The 19364-nt window shown below is 42.2% G+C and overlaps 1 protein-coding gene across 1 annotated transcript in view; it reads left to right on the top strand.

Moving 5' to 3' along the window:
- The window catches only part of LOC111228257 (tenascin-like), a 44890-nt gene that overhangs the window by 20911 nt on the left and 4615 nt on the right, over nt 1-19364 (top strand). The window contains exons 8-18 of the mRNA XM_022754110.1: nt 2108-2197; nt 4002-4265; nt 8165-8440; nt 11912-12184; nt 14400-14522; nt 15854-15997; nt 16437-16556; nt 17003-17146; nt 17695-17825; nt 17924-18056; nt 18800-18951. Coding sequence (XP_022609831.1) covers nt 2108-2197; nt 4002-4265; nt 8165-8440; nt 11912-12184; nt 14400-14522; nt 15854-15997; nt 16437-16556; nt 17003-17146; nt 17695-17825; nt 17924-18056; nt 18800-18951 — 1850 coding nt within the window. The remainder of the gene's footprint in view (nt 1-2107; nt 2198-4001; nt 4266-8164; nt 8441-11911; nt 12185-14399; nt 14523-15853; nt 15998-16436; nt 16557-17002; nt 17147-17694; nt 17826-17923; nt 18057-18799; nt 18952-19364) is intronic.

Genomic DNA, 19364 nt, shown 5'->3' with positions numbered 1-19364 from the left:
ATCAGGAATAAATACTGGTACCACTTTATAATAAGACTACCCTTGTAAAGGATTTATAAATGGTTTATAGTTAGGTTATTGATTAAGTTGTTAACACATTATAAATCATAAATAATTATAAAGGAGTTTAACAGTTTTCATACAGTGATGCAGGCTCACTATTTGGCAAGATCAAGTTAATGCTTACTACTCATTAATCTCACTAATGACTTCCTGCCACCTATAACTGGTAAAAGGAGCCTTAAATAAAGTGTAAAACATCATCGTTGCATCATTTATTAACGAGTTACTATAAGGCTCCTTTTACCAGTTATAAATAACAGTAACTGATTAGTAAATGCTGGATGATGGAGAAAACAAAGAAAGCTAAGTAACTAACGAGAAATGAGGTTTAACAGTGCAGAGAAATGTGGCAAGCAACAGGTCACTTTTATCTAATGTGTTGTAACAGCTTATAAATGTTAATAAGCCAATTAATGAACTAGTTATGAACCATTCATACATCCTTTATAAGGGGAGTCTGATTGTAAAGTGGCGCCAGATTACTCACCCACAATATTTGTCATATTGGCATCCTGTTTGTGATACCACATCGTTGCAGAAGTCACTTATTGTGGGATGAGGTCTGTTCTGTTCATTCATCAAATAGGAAATTATTCAGACAAGCACTTGGAGAGAGAGCATGAGGGAATGTTGCAGTTATAGGGTGAAGAAAAAAGCAAGGTTACAGAAGCAGAGAAAAAGAGTAAAAAAAAACATTAATGTCAGTAGTACTTGTTTATTAAGTGTTACCAAAATATCGTATCTTATTATCGAAGACTTTTCATTAGAAGAGCAAAAGTTATTAAAATGATAAATGTGATGCTGGTGAGTTTCTGAGTTCAAAGAATCAGGGATTTTGCAGTAACTGAGAGTTTAATTAATTTATGGCCCTGCACCCACTCACCATGTCACCATGCAATTAGACCAAGACCAGTATTGATCGCTGCTACAGTATAAAACTGCCAAAATGCAAAATGGATGGCTGATCCACTGCATACTTTACATACTCCAGAGTCTGCTTCAAGTTCAAAAGATAAAGTTTGATGTGTTTATTTTTCTAATTCTTTGGACGAGTGTTTGTGTTGCTCCGTGTTACATGGTCACTGTTATATTCAGCCTGCTCATTTCCAAAAAGGGTTGCCTTTGTTTTGTGTACTGAAATGTTTGCCCATCGACAAAACAGGCACTTTATTAGAATACCACCCAGGGGGGTTTGGCATTCAGACTTTAAATGGAATAACACCACGGATTGTTTCACTGTGAGATCTTGCTCAAACAAGAAAAGTAGACGCTTTTCCATCTATCTGCTCCACTGACATTATAAAGCCATGCTTTAAGGCGGATGTGGTTTTTTTTTCTGTTCTGTTTGTTTCCACACTTTGTGCTGCTGCACGGCAGGATTAGACACCATGAGAAACAACAAAAAAAAAAGCTTCTAAAAACGGGTTAACAGTGTCTTTGTCCGGCCCAATTCTTTGTCCTTGGGAGGCCCATCCCATGGAAATAAAGCACTGTGTCCATTCAGCCGATGTCCCCCTCGCTCCACACACACCTCAGCACTTCTTTCACGCAGTTATTATCTGTAATTGCCTTCACGCTCGTGATTTTATTGATAATGAGTTTCCTGGGCATTAGGTGTAATTTCATGCTGCAAGACTCTGCGTGTGATGACCTCTGTGGGAGTTAATAAAGGAATTAGAGGCGATCAGGCCGAGAGAGGGCTTAATTGTAGGGACCAAAGGGCCACCAGAGTCTGGCGTATCATAGCAAGTAGTGTTTCTGCTCTGCGACAAGGGCCCTATAGATCCATCAATGCAAATACAACACTGATGTTCCACGGTGAGCGCAGACTTACCATGAAATGCAATTAGGCTGCAATCTATTATGCAATCAAGCCGCATGAGAGCGTTTTTGTGTTTGCCATAGGCACTGGAACCATTAGCTCAAACAGCTGGCCACTTGACTGCAGAGCTTCCCCATCATTCATTTAGTGACACCTCAGTGGATTTGTACAAACAAAACATGATTCTGTATCACAGTGTTTTTATTTGGTGCTGTTATGCAGGCCTGAGACCTGGCACAGAGTACGGGATGGGTGTCACGGCGGTGAAAGATGAGCGGGAGAGTCTGCCCACGACCACCAATGCAGTTACTGGTAAGATGGTTTCACGTACTCAGTGTTCATATGTACGTTAATAGGCATACATACGTATATCCACATACATACAGTATATGCACCTTATGTAGTTAGAAACATACATGTGTGTACACTTACACATGTGCTGCTTTCCATAGACCTGAGATCTCAAACTTCCAGCTCACAGTCACAATAATTTCATGTGTTGAATTTATTAAAAAATGTGGCCTGCAAAAAAATTGAATTTGTTAATTATTATTAATATTATTATTATTATTATTATTTTGATTGTGTTTCACAAATCTTTAGACTGATAATGTAGTGCAAAGTAGAAAAATTTTTGGCTGGACCACAACAGTGGGACCAGGCCTATAATCTGGAATGTGACTGACTGACTGACTGACTGACTGACTGACTGACTGACTGATCGACTGACTGATAATATTTCCAACACTGGTCAGCCGAGGGCCGAGCTGCAGTCCACCGAGCTGCTCTGGTTTCCTGGGTGCTGGGGAACTGCAGGGAAGAGGAGGAGCGCTTCCAATACACTGAGCCTCACCTCCATTACAGCAAATAAACTACTTTCATTACATGTATCATTATTACTAACGAAGGCAGAGGAATAACTTAAGACACACTGAGCGGAGAGAGCAGGAGAGAGGGAGGGAGAAAGAGAAGTCATCGGTAAAGAGGCTTCATACTAATCGCTATGACCAACTCTACATATCAAACAGAGGGAGTTAGACAAGAAGACCTGCCTCTAATAAAAGTCTGTTACGTTCTGGAGTTGAAGTAAATAAAGACTAAACTATTGTGGATCCAGATGGAGACTGTGAGCTGTGTGAGAGACTAAATAAGATATATCTGTCTCGGGCCCCAATGGTTCACCTGGTGAGGCATGTGCCATTTGGGCTTAGTTCTTGCTGTGGAGGCCGGATTCCAGTCCGGCCTGTGGCCCTTTCCTGCGGGTTAGGGTGTCCCATATTGATTCAGATCCACCGAGTACCGAGAAAACAAGTACTAGAATTTTATCGGGAGGCGGAGGCATCCCACATTGATTCAATATAGGAAGCAGCTTTTTATTTTCAAATACGGGATGATACTGTATTATATGGGACGGGTGGCAACCCTATTCACCTGTTTGTAGAGCCGCAAAATCAGGCTGCTGCTGCCGCCTCCCACAGGCAGAAAATCCAGCACGTTTGCATTCTTCTTCTTTGGCAATTTCGGACGGCTCTGCCTGAGGCACGGATTATGATACAGCGCCACTACATTGCCGAAATTTGATGGAAGCAGCCGCCTCGCAATTCTCTATGCAGGAAAAAACCCTGCAGTTATAAAATCAGGATTTGACCATAGGCGGTCCAGACATATATACTACTATAGACCTAGTCTTGTTTTTTCACATTTAACAAGCTGCATCCAAACTGTGCAACATAACTCTGCTCTCTCATAGTTACCTCCGCCAAGGTTGGGTTTTCAGAATATTATTTCTTTGCAAACTGTTTTTCCAATACTTTGGTAATGTATGTATGGTACATAAAGTATGGTCCTGCTTTCTTTGACTGTGCAGCCACTGTGGCTTTTGCTGCTCCATCTTATCTGTCCAGTTGCTCTGCTCTTTATTTGAAATAAATGTTTGCTAGAGAAGAAGAAGTTTCATAACACGGTTATTGATTGGATTAATATTGTATAATTTTATGTGAATTGGCGCTCAAGAATAACAAAAGATAAATTCATATAAAAAAGTCTCAGATGATGGCCTCGAGGTTTGCCTCAGACAAGAATCCATTCACCACTTCTCCTCTACCCCTCTAATTAGCCCTGGATGCTCCGAAGGACCTGACCGTCGCAGAGGTGACGGAGACCACTATTATGCTGGAGTGGAAGCGCCCCCTGGCCAAACTGGACTCCTACAGGCTGGTCTATGTCTCAGCTGACGGCCACAGGTCTGAGGAAGTGGTCTCAGGCAGTTCTGAGTCGCACACCCTGAGGAGCCTGACGCCCGGCATGCTGTACACCGTCAGCATCGCCGCTGAGAGGGGCCGCAGGACCAGCGCACCGGCTACAATCTCAGCACCCACAGGTCAGTGCTGCCAAAAAACACACTTCCTATTTTCAGACAGAATGTTTCTGATTAAGCTGGTGGCACCTTGTTTGACATTACAGAGGTCTGTGAGGAAACAGAGGAATTCCACTCATTTCTGCATGATAATACTGACACTTCAGATACCTTGCTCTATATGATTACCCACATAAGATTTCTGTCGGAGGCTATTTCTGTACAATTGATTCATTTGAACTACAAAAACCTCAAGTAGTAGCCATGGAGATAGTTGTGGCTTTCCAGAAACACCGTCCTGAATATTCTAACTCTAAGACTTTGTCTCAGACGGTTTTCAGTGCAGCAACTTTCTATTAAAGAAATAGTCCTTATGAGAACTAGTGTGTTCTGTGGATTAACCAGAGTAACAAGGGCTGCAGTAAATTTTTTTTTAAAGCTGCACCGATGTCTTTACGTGAGTCACATTTCTACATACAACCAGAGAGGAAGTAAAATTTTGCCTTTGACTGTATTAGTAGCCACACTGAGACTTGGCATGTGTGAGATTCAGTATGTGTAAAATGTGTCTGAGACAGAGGCTCGTCTGAATGTAGCTCTCTGTTTCCATGAACTTTCTAGCTGGTGGCGCAGTGTTAGAGAATAAGAGAAGTTCTCATTAACCATAGGTTCACTTTTTTTTGTCCTTTTAGTGCCGCAGCCAAACTGAGGCAATGAATTGAATTCATTGTTAGGCTCTCAATGTAAGAGACTCTGTCTCTACCCCCCTCCGTCAAGGTCCATTTATAGCATGTGGGATTATTTTTCTTTTTTCCCAGTTTTTTTTTAACCAAAACAAGAAAAGACAAATGAGGTGACTGTGGTATATTTTTCGTGCTGCGGTCAGGGTGCCTCCAAGCCAAACATTTCACAAGTAAATCTTCCCGTTATGCAACGAGTGCCCATTAAATGCATGGCTACGGGCAAAAATCGATATTGCATGAGGGAAAAGTTGGTGAGTTTCGGAATAACTGTCTTTTGTTGCATTTTTGTGGACTGCAGGCTGCCAAGAAAAACAGAATACAGACTTCTGTGTGTGTGTGTGTGTGTGTGTGTGTGTGTGTGTGTCTCTGTGTGTGTGGGGATGGATGTGGGTGGGTGAGTGTGCACGTGCATGTGTCTACTCTTTATGTCTACTTGTCTGTGCGCTCATGTGTGGCACGTATGATTGAGAGACTGATAGAGATTGAGTGAAGCTTTGGGTGTTGGTGTGAGTATGTGTGTGTGTGTGTGTGTGTGTGTGTGTGTGTGTGTGTGTGGGAGGCTGGGAGTTTGTATGGACATGTGTGCACGCTGCAAAATGTTCATTCATGTGATAATTGTTGGCGTAAGCCCTGCTCCCCTCTGGTTTTGTGCGATTTGACCACGATGAACTGTGGGTCTGTCAGATAAAAGGCCACATGCTGGGACTCCTGTTAAAACATTGTCTCGGGGAAAATCAGCAGCCCCTCTAATCCACAGCCTGGCCGATCTGCAGCCTTTATCATCCCCAGACATGTAGCACAAACACAGATCACACTCTCCTACACGACGGATTGAAGGAGAGAGGAGGGGTGGACGAGGTGAGATGAGGTTTGGAGGTTGGGGATTCAATGATTCTGACAATCGTCGAAACAATTGCAAGAATTAGATTCTGGGAGTGACCTGCTGAATCAATACCAAGGCAAAATGTGCTCCTAAAAATCAAGAATCCTTAATACCTTTAATAAAAGATGTAGAAACAAACCAATATAATAAACACCAGGGAAATCAGTAAACAAAAGACAGGATTAACATAATTTAAACTAATCAGTTAACTGGAAGAGAATCACAGACTGAAAGAACAATGATAACAAATGTAGAAATTATAGTGACTTCAGCAGTAGTCCCACATTCAATGCCTGTATTTGTACAAATGAACTGAACAAACATGTTTGACTGCCATTGTACATTACATCATTAAAACACAGAGGAGTCTTGAACTGTTATCAGCTGCAGTGTCAGTAGTTTGGCTTGTCTTACTTCACATGATGACGTGCATGAGCAGCTGATTCTCGGCGGGGGAAATCAGAAAGGCAAGATCATTGTCCTGCATGCACTGACATGATCTGTGCTGCAGCCTCCAGTCTCGTTCTTGAAGACTGATGCATTTTTAATGTTGTAGTATTATATCAGCGTGTGTGTATCAAATGACAGATATCAGAATGACAAAGTGATATCTCAGGAGTCCATTTGATTTCGCCACGACACACATCTCCAGCTGCATGTGACAACAAGGGGTGAAACTGAGCTTAAAGAACTGCTTTACTCAAAATGCAAAAAAATACATCTGCACCACTGACTTTATTACAAACAGTGGTATTCAGAGATATCTGTCTCTGAGATCTCTGTTTTTACTTCACTACAAGGAAGAAGAATTGAATTTTGTGGGAGGTTTTTTCACACCATTGGAAAAAGAGATTCCCAGAAACAGTGACCCTGTTGTAAACACCACAACTGAAATTCCATTCACATCCATTGTAGTGGCGTGGAAGCTTAAATCTCAGAGGTGAACGTTGCTAAACCTGGGCTAGAAAAACCAAAACCAAAACTTATTAATATTAAGGGAAAATGTAATTTATTTATTAAATGTTTCCACAGTTACCCTTTACTTCCTAATTTACTACTTTACTACCCTAAACTGCAGCTTAGAACTACTTAAAAAATACAGCAACCGTATTGTCATTTATTATCATTATTTTAACACACCAACCACAGGAGGACTTACAGCTGTTAACAAATACATAAATAAACACTTATATCTTATATAAACCATTTATTAAATCTTTATAGACAGATTTATTAATGCCAACTAGGAGACTTGACCTGTTACTAAATAATCATCAGAGCATCTTTCTCACAACTTCAGGAGAAAAGTTTTGCAGCTGACTCAAATGCTACCCACACTCATCAGACACATCACACAGTAGATGCATTTTCCTTGTCCATGCACACACACATACACACACACACACACACACTTACATAGACACACACTCACATAGACACACACATACCCACACCCCATCCCATCCCATCACATTCCTATTGTCTACTTCCATTTGCTCTCCACTCTTCCACACAGTGAAAAGAGGATAATGGGAGCCTTGATGTTTACCTGGGCCATCTATCTCTGTGTCTTTCTAATCGACTGCCTGAATGCTTGCACACACAATGGACTCCAATTATATAGGCAGCTGCATGTGGCTCTGCATGGCCTCCCCATGGGTCTGAAGTGGACGGTGTACTTCTGCCATACCGGCCGGGCTACGCCGCACCTTCAAATGTTAATGGCTCATTCACAGCCATTAATGTGCACAAACTGCATCAGCATGTCTGCCCGCTTTAAGTCTTTCCACTTATATGGTAATTTAGAAGAGATGGCTATAGGAGGCCAATTGATAATGACGCTGTTTGTTCCCTCTGACCTTTTGTAGTGCAAATATGGGAATATTTCCACTCCAGACAAAGTAAAGGGCTTCTTTTTCTGTTTCAGCTCTTGACAGCAACATGAAATGATGATGAAATACAAATGAGAGATCATCAATGTTTTTGCAGCTGATTTTGTCAAGGAGGGTTCATCCACTGTTGAGCAGAAGCTCTGTCTTGTTTGTGTTATATATTTCATAATTTTCAACAAGAAAGGACCAAATACACCCCAAGAATCTCCTGAGTCTGTGCATGTTTGTATGTTGTAAGGTTGGACCGATATGCAGAGCCAATTCTGGATTTTTATAAAAATAAAATTCCAAATAGTCCAGCATCAGCTTTGAAACCTGTATTGGTCTAACCTTTTTTTTTTTTGTTCATCCTGCATGTGTGTCCCAGTCCTGTAACTCCATGTTGATGTGTTTGTCATCACCCAGAGGAGGAGAAGCCTGTGGTGACAAATGTCACTATCAGCGACGTGTCATGGGACAGCTTCCTCCTGTCCTGGTCTGCTGAGGACGGGGCGTTTGAGACCTTTCTGATCGAGGTTACAGATGCAGAAACGGGCGCTGAGTGGCAAAACCACACGGTGCCTGCTGATGCTCGCAGCCTCGCCATCTCTGGCCTCTCCCCCACCACCTGGTACAGGGCCAATCTGTACGGGGTGCACAGGGGGGCCCTCTTAGACCCTGTCTTTGCAGACACCATCACAGGTATCAACGCCGTCAATTCTAGGGCCTCGCTCTTTCCTCTGCTTCCTTTTTCTTCTGCTCACACAGTGAATTAACCAGTTTTCCTGTGTGGACTTTCCAAATGACACTTACTTGCAGTTGTGAAATGGTGTTTGTCTACTCATGGAGCTCTGTTGTGCTTCATCCCTGTCTGTGTTAAACTGACTCTGATAGGTGCTATAGAGACATTTGCTTTCACACTGTCAGACGTAGATTAGCGCTGTCGCTCTGTTTCCATGCACTTCAACAAATGTCAGTGTCAAGGAGTTGTTTGGAAAAAAAATCTTGATTTTAAGAATATTGTTTAAAAAAAGTGATCCAGCAAAAGTGGGAGCTTGAGTCTGGCATTTGTCATATGCAGTCAGAAAGACCACAATATGATAAATCTTTGTGAACTGAACCTTCTTCCCGCTGTACCTGTGGGGATGGAAGCTTGTTTTGTTCGTCCCCATGGAGATATTTTAAGGCAGCAACTCAGCTCCCATTTTCTGGGCACAAACTGTTTACCTTCAGCATTGGGAGAACATTTCAAAAAGGTGATTAAGGACAACCTACCTATCAGCCACTGTGGTGGAAGTTATTCTTCACAGGGTAAACAGAATCTCCTTGCCATTCAGACAGTGTGCACAATCCAAATCCCCAAACAAAACCCCCTCATCAGCCATCCATCATGCACGAATCCCTTTGTTAAATGGGCTAACACACCGAAGCAGCATGCACACAAAACCCATTCAGTCTATATTAGTCCAGCCACAGATCTGCGTTTGATCCACCTTTAAGCTGTCAGTCTGCGTGTTGGTACAAGTCCAGTCTGAAACAGCACCTGGTCTGTTATGTGAACAGGCAAAAAGACTGTAATTACAGTATGTGCCTAATTACTGGGGTGTAACCACCAAAACCAAAAATATGCTAATGATGCCTTGTACCTCTGAACACCTTTACAAAGCATAACCACAACAAAATACCCTTCGAGGTACCTTATAAAAACCTTTTTAGCCGGACTAAAAGGTAAAAAAAAAATAACCAGTTTTGGGTTGGTTGACAGTTTTTATGTCTGCGTCTATTCAGACATTATCATTCAACATTTCACTGATGAGGATCAGTCAAGTGGAAGAAAGATGGAAGGACTGACAGAGGAAAAAAACCCTTAGGCGCTTTTGTCGCTTTGTGTGAGGGCTCTCTTCTGTATGCATCCCCAGTTCCCCCAAGCCTGGACGGCTCTTCATTCTCATGCTGCCATTGCCCCTGGGCTCTGGTGCTGGAGTGCCAGGGGCTTCTGGGGCCACGCAGAATATGGCATGCACTCAGCATGGCCCATTGTCTGCATGCTAATGGCTGGTGACGCAGCTTAACATTTTTCATTAGCATCACTTAATCCATAAAACATTCCAACTTGTGAATACAAGTGTTGCCTAATTTGATTATGTTATGCACGGTGGTCATCGTCAGTCTGCTGGAGGACGACGTTGCAGGGAAAATAAAGTCCTTCGCTGCAAACAGGCTCTCTTTTGAGAGCAGAGATTGTGTGGAGGGATATGGGGTAGAAGGGTAGAAGTGGTGGTGGTGGGAGGGTGAAATCAGAAGTAAACTAGCACATGTTAGCTGATGGATGTGGCCCTCCCTCTCTTCCACTGACCAGCTAAAGCTGCCCGGTGGCTAATGAAGAGTGACAGCTCCCTGGGATTTGTCTGCTCTGCTTCTCATTTCCACTGCTTCTTCTCACATCAAATGCCTCATGCGTTTCCCCTCACAATGAAAAAAGGGGGTTTCAGGCTAGTTCAAGGACCCCTGAGACCCTCACATTTGGTGTAGCGTTTTAATGAGCAATGGCGCTGGGCTTTATTGAGTTTTTTCTGAGCCCCCTTATATCTATTTCTATCCAGGCTGCTTTAAAAGCTCTGTCCAGTCCTTGTATCCATCTGTGCTGCTACCGGAAGTTTTCTCCATCTAATTAGCTGCAACAGACTCATCCTCTGGAGAAACAGAGCTTTTTCTCCAGCCACTGCTCCTGCTGACTCTCAGACTCTCTTCCTACCACTGCCATTATTAGGTGCTGCTAATGACTGCTTAATACTAGCTTTTACGGCATGTCATGCACACACTCGCATTTGTATGCATATAGTTAGATGTGTAGTTAGAAAGAGGTGTTGCCTCTTTACTTTGAAATCCCTCAGAATTGCTTGAGAAGAAGACCAGGTCAGGGCTGTCACTTTTTCAAAGAAAAAAATAAATAAAAAAAATAATAATAATCCAATTTCTTTGTATTCCAATAATTACAATTCAATTTCAAGATTTGTTGAATAAACTTGTCTGAACTAAGCTAACATGCTGGCGAACTTAGCATGTTTGCTAACTTAGCAAGTTCATTAGTTCAGAGAGCTATATTTCCTGGTCTGAATAATACCTTCAAATGAGATCTTGAAAAAAATGCCAGGTGGAAGTAAATGGCTCAGAATAGAGAAAATAGAAGCTCAGACAGCTATTGTGACAGACTCGTGTTAGCCCAGCAAGCGGTTCGCTCATCCTACAGTCATTCACCATTTAGCTCTGTGAGTAGTTACTCCATCACCAAGCTTCTAGAACTAAATGTTTGATAAGATGTATGGATTCATTTTGCTCTTTATATTCAAATTGTTAAGTTTGTGTGTGCTACCACCATTGATTCACTTGAGTGACAAGCTAATTCTCGTGGAAGACACGCTCAGAAAGTAGCCTTGTTGCCAGTTTTTCCATCTTTGGTCTTGAATCCAAAATGCTTCTCACATCACCTTTCAGATAGTTTGATGTTTATCTGTTTGGTACAGATTGCTTGTTTTCTCCATGTTGTGCTAGTGAAGAGAAAATCAATAGCCTAGAATAGTGGCTGTGCAGTAAGCTAGTCTGTAGAGATAGAAACTCCCCCTGCTAGAGCACAAGTAGTCTACATGGCATAGAATGTGGGCCTTGTGCATTGAGTTTTTAATTCAAAGAGATTATTAGCCTAAAGGTAAATATTACATTTTTTGTTTCAGCAATCAATCATACTTTGAAAAAAACTGGCAGCTCTATGTCAGACTAATTGTTTCTGTAAAATTTCCTGAAAATGAATTCTGGTCACAGTCTTGAGTAAATCAGTTTTCCATCTTACTAACCACAGTGGCTTTGTAAGGTCAGTTTACTAAGCCTAAAATAAAAGCAGCTGGAGACTTTTGTTTGGCTTAAAACCTACGGCCTGTTTCCTCAAGTTCATTTCTTCCGTCTGTGTTTTGTTAGCCAGCTTGTAATAAAACTCATCTTTTCTCTTTCCACTCTGCAAACCCAAGTTTTATTTGTTGACTGATGCTAAGCTTCCACATAACCGATGCTGGCTTTTTCACATAGACTATACACTCTCTTTCACTGCCATGTCCCTCAATTGTCAAAGCACTCTTAAGTCTCACAGAGGAGGAAAACTGACTTTCCCCTGTCACTCAGAGGCCGAACCGGAGGTGCAGGCTCTCCTAGTCTCCGATGTCACCCCCGACAGCTTTAGGCTGGCCTGGATGGCTGAAGAGGACACCTTCGACACCTTTGTCTTAATGGTCAGCCAGGCTGAAAGCCCGGCCCAACCAAGAGAGCTGGTTCTGGGCGGCGAAGAGCGAAGCACAGCAATGACAGAACTCACCGAGGACACAGAGTACAAAATCGAAATCTTTGGCCTCGTTCTGGGAAAACGCTCCAAGTCTGTAACCGAGAGGGTGAGAACAGGTACACAGTGAAAGAATGGAAGTGACAAATCAGAGCTGTGAACTGAAACTCTGGACTGGTCTTGTCAGCGTAGCTAATGTTGTCAGTGTTGTCTTTTATGGTAACAGCATGAAAAGTGATTAATACCTATGTTCTAACACGTGTCGTTTTGTCTATTAATCTGGTGACAAGGTGTCATGGTATTCCTTCAAGGCACTTATTGGACAAAATGAAAAAGGTTCTCTTTCAAACCTCGCTCAGTATGTCATTATGGGAAGCGTCCTCTGGCACGACCGATCACGGAAGGTCCACTACTACCACGTCTGTCAGAGGACAGACAAGTCATCTGAGATACATGATCAAGCCCGTCCCCCTTTATAACCGCCGCTTCCTTCCCTGTGAAGATCACTTGTGCTTTTCAGCTGTCCTGACTCTGGATTTCCAGTGCAGCCCCTCACACTTTCATCTGGTTTTACCGCCTGGACGTGACAGTGCCTTCATTGGCGCACTCAGGGTTAGTTCATCTTAATCACATGTTACCCCTTGGGGAGAGCCTGTGGTGTCGACCTTCTTAGGCTGAGGTATTGTGGGCATGAATTTCCCCAAGGGGATAAATAAAGTAAAAATCTATATCTATCTATCTATCTATCTATCTATCTATCTATCTATCTATCTATCTATCTATCTATCTATCTATCTATCCGTCCGTCTATCCATCCATCCGTCTATCTATCTATCTATCTATCTATCACTCTCTCTCGCTCTCTCTCTATCTATCCATCTATCTATTATCTATCTGATCCAGGAGTGGGCCATATCTCCTATAGTGACATTCCGAGTGAGGTTTGAAAGAGAATGTTTGGTTACCAGGGTAACCCTGCTGAGTGAGGTGTGTCACAGCACTGCCCTGCTTGTATGTGTTGAGCATGTGGAGGGAATACGCCATGGAGGGGCTATAGGCGGCTGTAAAGGGGGACGGGCTTGGATCATGCAGCTCAGATGATTGCTCTGTTCCGTGACAGAGGTGGTGGTAGTGGAGCTTCTGCGATCGTTCACACCGGAGGGCGCTTCCCATTGTGAGATACATCACTCGGTTTTTCACAGAACCGGGGTTACCTTGGTAACCAAAACTTTAACACTGACTTTTTGATGATGTTCAGAGGTGATGACAATGTGTGCCTTGTTTCAGCAGCTATGTGTTTCACCCTGTCTGTCAGTGCTCCTGAGTGGTTCCAGCAGATAGCAGTGGGCCACATGGAGGCTTATGGGCTGCTGTTCTCCAGGGTGCAGACTGCTGCTGGATCAGAATCAGACTTATATATGGGTTTAGTAATATCAGGCTTTTATTAAAATGGCAAAATGATGATAAAGAGCCAATTACATTGATGATGCATTATTACTGTAGGTACAAATTTTGTATCCCATGATGGTCTAAATGCTGTTTTGAATGTTTATCCCCCCCCTGTAATGAATATAATATATAAAGGATCAAAAGTAAAGATGCTGAATATTGAATTGAATTTGTATATGAGCATAGCAGCTTCAAAACTATCAGAAAAAGCCTCATTGCAGTCGACCCCCACTCAGGACATTTACTCAGCACTTAACTCATTTCGTTGTGTTGTCTTCGTTCAGTCCTCAGTCTTTAACTGCCTGGCCCCATGTGTCAGTGTCTCTCTTTGTCAAGGAGGTGGAGGGGCAGTTGTCTATGTCACATAGAACGGGTGTCTATGGCTGTGTCCCCTGTCCTCCCTGGGGGTAAGGCTTTACTCTTGGGTTGTGCAGCGCATGTTTCACTTTTGTGTTTCCATGAAATGGGGGCAAGTTAATCTCCTCAGGTCTGTCACGCAAGATACTGTGGTTTGCTGTTAGCTGGAAAGGGTTTCTCCGTGAGACCAGGCCTCCCCAGGCCCCCTTTGTCTGTCTACCTCGCTCTCTTTTACACACTCTCTTTCGCTCTGTTCTAAAACCAATGTCTTTCAGCGGTGGTGGATCTGCCCTGGCTAGAGTAACAGAATATGTGTCTGTCTTTCCTTTTCTGCTGCTTAATACCAAAGCAGAAGTTACTCACTGTAATAAAATGTATCTATACTGTGCATTCGTTCCGTTTAGTGCCACTGTATGTTCTCCTTTCCGCTCCTCACCATGCTAAGAGGGTTATACACATACTGACTAAACCATCTGTTTTTTGTCTGTTTTTTGCCCCCACCTGCTGTTTCTGTCTTGCTCATGCCAGACCTGGGCTCACCCAAGGGCATCCGCTTCTCCGACGTCACCGACACATCCGCCACTGTTCACTGGGTGGTTCCAAGAGCTTGGGTGGACAGCTACAGGGTCACTTATGTGCCTGCTCATGGAGGTCAGTGTCCACATGTGGGGATAAGCCATTCACAGCTGAAACATGGAAGATCTGGATGCTTGTTGCAGCAACGTGACTTGATTCAAGAAAATCCCCCCAAAGCTGTAAAAATGCTAAAAGAAATTAACAACAAACCTAAAACTCTCAAAGTTTTACCCTCAGCTACATCCCTGCTTACATCCAGAAGAATTGGTTTTAAGATTCAATGCTCAGCCGTCTTCCAATGATTGGATTTCACAGTGTAAACAATTTTGAGATCAACTCTGGGTTGCATTCCAGGTTATTAATGAAAATTCCCACTGCTCCATCATTGCTGTTCCATCAATCTCTTTAATCCTCTATCAGCTCCAGGGCAACTCTTTTCTCCAATGATAGACTGATTCTGCCCCCTAGTGACCAGTTCCAGGTATTTCTATTGGACAAGGTAATAAAAGAAACTGAAAATAATAATTAAAAAAAGGAAAAATATATACATGTAATAATAATCCTTTCTTTTCCAATTTGACAAGAGATTTCTGCACATAAAGTTATTTCGCCCTTTCAGACCCAGCATCAATTTCTGTAACGAAAATATACAAATTAATTCCTCCATATTATTTCACACAAATCAGAAACAAAATGCAAGTAAAAACATACAAACATGATAATAGCAATGGGTGAAACTGGGACACCCCAATGAGCTTCAGAAGCTTGTCAATAGTCACGGCACGTACAAAATATAGTTTCAGCCGCAAGATACCTAAGTCCTAATATCTAATACCCTAAAAAGAATAACCATATGGTGCAAACACATCCATCCCATCAGTCCAAACATTCATTCAATAGGCAATACACACAAACAGCAATAAATGTAAATAAAAATAACAGCTCAGTAGAGTAACCAGTTCTGAGGACCCCTGTGTTTTAGGATAAACATATGTTTAAACATATTTTAGTAGCAGTAGTTGCTTTAAGTTCTTTTTAAAAACAGACTTTAAAAACAGATAGTGACTTTTTTACAGTGTTATCAAGCTCATTCACACCTGTGGAGCTCGACTCATACATTAAGGTTTACCTTTCTTTCCCTGTATATTCCCCTTTTGTCTAGTCTTGTGAGGGAAGATAATATAAAGTTTGAATTTGGCTTAGTAACTGAACTGACTATATTTAACCCACATGTGAAGTTCAAGACACAAACTATTACTTAATAAATATTCTGAAATTATTTTGACATGAAAAGGCAGGTGCTGACATAAAATCAGTGATAATGTAAAAGACAGTGAAGACACAAATTTGCACCAAAAATGAGCATCCTTTCTACAATCACATCTCTGTGTTGTTTTGACTTCCAGGTAACGCTAAGACACTGTCAGTGGATGGCTCTGAGTCTCACACTGTGCTGCCCAACCTGACACCCGGGGTCACCTATGAGGTCACCATCGTCGCTGTCAAGGGTCAAAGGGAGAGCGAGCCTGGGTCAGACAGTGTCACCACAGGTACAGTAAGACTCATGGAAAACACACACACACACAGACACACACACATACACACATTCATTGTCTTATGGCAAAACATGATAGACGTAAAATTGTTATTTTGGCTTGATATTTCAGTTTTGTGATACTGCAACAATTCACCGGTAAAGCAAAGATTTGAATTTACAATCACAACAATCATTAAAAACTATTCAAATAATGCTGCACATGCAGCACTGATGTGATCAACAACTCAATGTTTCAAAGTTTTATTCAAGTGTTTTCATCAAACATGTTTAGAAGTTTGTGTCCAAGTAACAGTGAGGCTGAAGCTGGAGAGGAACACAACCCAACACAAGGTGCATAGGGAGATATTTAAGGTCAAATCACACTAACTGAGTGTGTGTGTGTGTGTGTGTGTGTGTGTGTGTGTGTGTGTGTGTGTGTGTTTATGGTACAGCTCTGGATAAGCCTCGTGGTCTGACTGCAGTCAACATCACAGACGCTGAAGCTCTACTGCTCTGGCAGCCCGCCATCGCTACTGTCGATGGCTACGTCATCACCTACAGCGCAGACTCGGGTATGTAGCATCAAAACATGGAGAAACACTGATACTGTGCATTAGAAATGAAGGAGGAGGTATTACCTCCTACAGGAAAGCCATTTTATAGAAAACAACTTTTTACTCGACAACAGTTGCTTCCATGTTTTAATTGGTGCCCTGTTGTCACCCTGATCTCCTGCCATGCATTCTTGAATCGAGATCCAGACGCTGAAAATCAATGGTGCAGATGATTGTTATTCCCTTTAAATGAAGAATTAATGCAGGTTGATTTTTACAGCAAATAATGCAAAGAAAATCTGGTTTTCCAGAAGCTTCATAAAAGGAGGAATCTCAGTCAGAAAACGAGACCAATGATTCAATACTCAGTTTTAAATAAACAAAAATAACGTCTGAGTGACACATCACAATTCAACCACCCTCTGATCCCGCGTGTTTGTCCTTTCCTGTCTGTGTCGCTCCAGTGGCTCCGGTGATGGAGCGCGTGTCCGGGAACGTGGTGGAGTTTGAGATGACTTCTCTGACACCGGCGACACACTACACCGTGAAGGTGTACGCTGTCAGGGACTTGGCCAAGAGTGCAGCCACCACGACGGAGTTTACCACCGGTGAGCTGTCCTTCCTAAAAGTAGATCTGTTTCTTTTCAAAGACCTGAACTGTGAGCTTTCCTGATTCAAACTACAGCTAATGTAACATTATATAAAACAAATGTTAACAATATAAAACATGCAGATATTACTCATATCAATATTATATATATATTTGAATATTATTTTTAATAATGTCAATATTCCTAACCTCAATTCATAGGTAGGTTGAATGGGGAATTGTTTCTTCTCTTGGAATGATTAAGGTCTCTGTAGGGATTCCCCTCAGAAATGGAAGAAGTGGTAGCACCCAAATGTAAACGCCTTAAGAAGACCAATCTGCATCCATAGAACTAATCCATAAAAGGAACATATTCTATGGATAAGACACGGTCTACTCCTGGGACATCAACAGGATTAATGGCTGCAGTATGAAAACGTAAATAAAAGATTATACTGCATAAAACATGATCAAGTGAGGGACCCAAACAGAAAAACATGCTTGACATGAAACGAAAGTTACAGCATGAGCTGATTTGAAATGACTGTGTTAAATGAATGTGTTTAGATGTGGATGCCCCCCAGGATCTGGCTGCCAGTAACATCCAGACAGAGAACTGCATGCTGACCTGGAAGCCGCCTCGCGCCGACATCACCGGATACATTCTCAGCTTCGAGTCCACTGACGGCACCGTCCGGGTGGGTAGAAACCAGGACCAGTGAGTAGTGCCAAAAATATATAAAAAAAAAAAAATATGAAGAAATGAAATGTTTGAGCATTTTTTTATTTCCATCAGGAGGTGGTTCTGAGTCCCACTGCTGTGTCATACAACATGGCTCAGCTCAGCGCCTCCACAGAGTATTCAGTCAAGCTGCAGGCCATCGCTGGTCCCAAGAGAAGCAGAGTCATCACTACTGTCTTCACCACCAGTGAGTAGATTCATACACAGGATACGCCGCTGGTGGTCTGTATGTCTGTAGTATCAAACTCTCAAAGTAGGGCTGCACAATATGCAAAAAAAATCATAATGTGATTATTTTGGCAGTTGGAATGGATGTTTTTGAACATCATTTTCACTCAAAAAAAAATTTAAAGTGATGATGATGATGATGTCATTTTTGTTGGGTCTTGTACCAAATACACATTCTTCAATTCACACTTCTGGAGAATATGATCTGTAAGCCGGGGCGTCTTTGAAGCACCACAACGCTTATGGTTCTAACAATGCACAACAACACATTTTATCTTTATGAATATTGCAGCTCCTGCGATTTGGATATTGCACTTGGTCATATTGCGATTTTGATTATATTTCGAATAACTGTGCAGCCCTCATCTCAAACATATTCCATCATCAGTTTTGATACTATCGGAAAATGCAGTGTGAGGACAAATGCACCTTTTTCATTTTTATAAATCCTGAATTGTGTTAGAATCCACAGAGAAAAAGATGACCAGACTCTATAGTTAGCATATGTAACATTTGCTAAACTGTGGCTGATGTTCAACTGATGCCTTTTACTTTGATTTATACAAAACTACCAGGCGTTCCATCTCAGACTGTAAACATTCGGAGTTGAAGGTATAAACTTGTACACAACCTGTTTTATCCCACACACTATCCTCTATTTTGTGTGTGTGTGTGTGTGTGTGTTTGTGTGTGTGTGTGTAGCTGGCGTGCTGTACAGACACCCCAGGGACTGTTCCCAGGCCCTGCTGAATGGTGAAACCGCACCAGGCCTGTACACCATCTATCTGGGTGGAGATGAGAGCCAGCCTATCCAGGTCTACTGTGACATGAGCACCGATGGAGGCGGATGGATCGTAAGGCTCCGGCTCACAGTGACACACTGTATATGGTCAATATGTGAACGAGAATTATCACCTCAAGTTCTCCAAAGCTCTGTGGAAGATTTTACCATTTTAGATTCTGGTTTGTAGCAAGTTCACCAACAACTGTACTGCTTTGGTTCAGTCTCACAGCTCCCATCAGCCTAATTTCCACTCACAGCAAGCAAAACAGTTTTAGGCAAAGAAGCTCTGATAAACCCACTTGTGCACCAGTCCTGGCCTGCACCACACAGCAGACACACAAAGCTGGTGTCTACCCTGTGAACATAGTGCAGCATTTAGCAGGTGAAGAGGCGGACATTTTTCTTAGGGGTTGGTGGATTTACATTTGTTGGATGGTCAGAAGCATAATTTCTTCTTTTTTTTTTCAGGTGCAGCTAATTCAG

The sequence above is a fragment of the Seriola dumerili genome, unplaced genomic scaffold, assembly GCF_002260705.1.
Source record: "Seriola dumerili isolate Sdu_G_001 unplaced genomic scaffold, Sdu_1.0 BDQW01000017.1, whole genome shotgun sequence".
Classification (NCBI taxonomy): domain Eukaryota; kingdom Metazoa; phylum Chordata; class Actinopteri; order Carangiformes; family Carangidae; genus Seriola; species Seriola dumerili.
The sequence above is the reverse complement of the archived record's forward strand: the minus strand, read 5'-3'. Positions and strand labels throughout refer to the sequence as shown.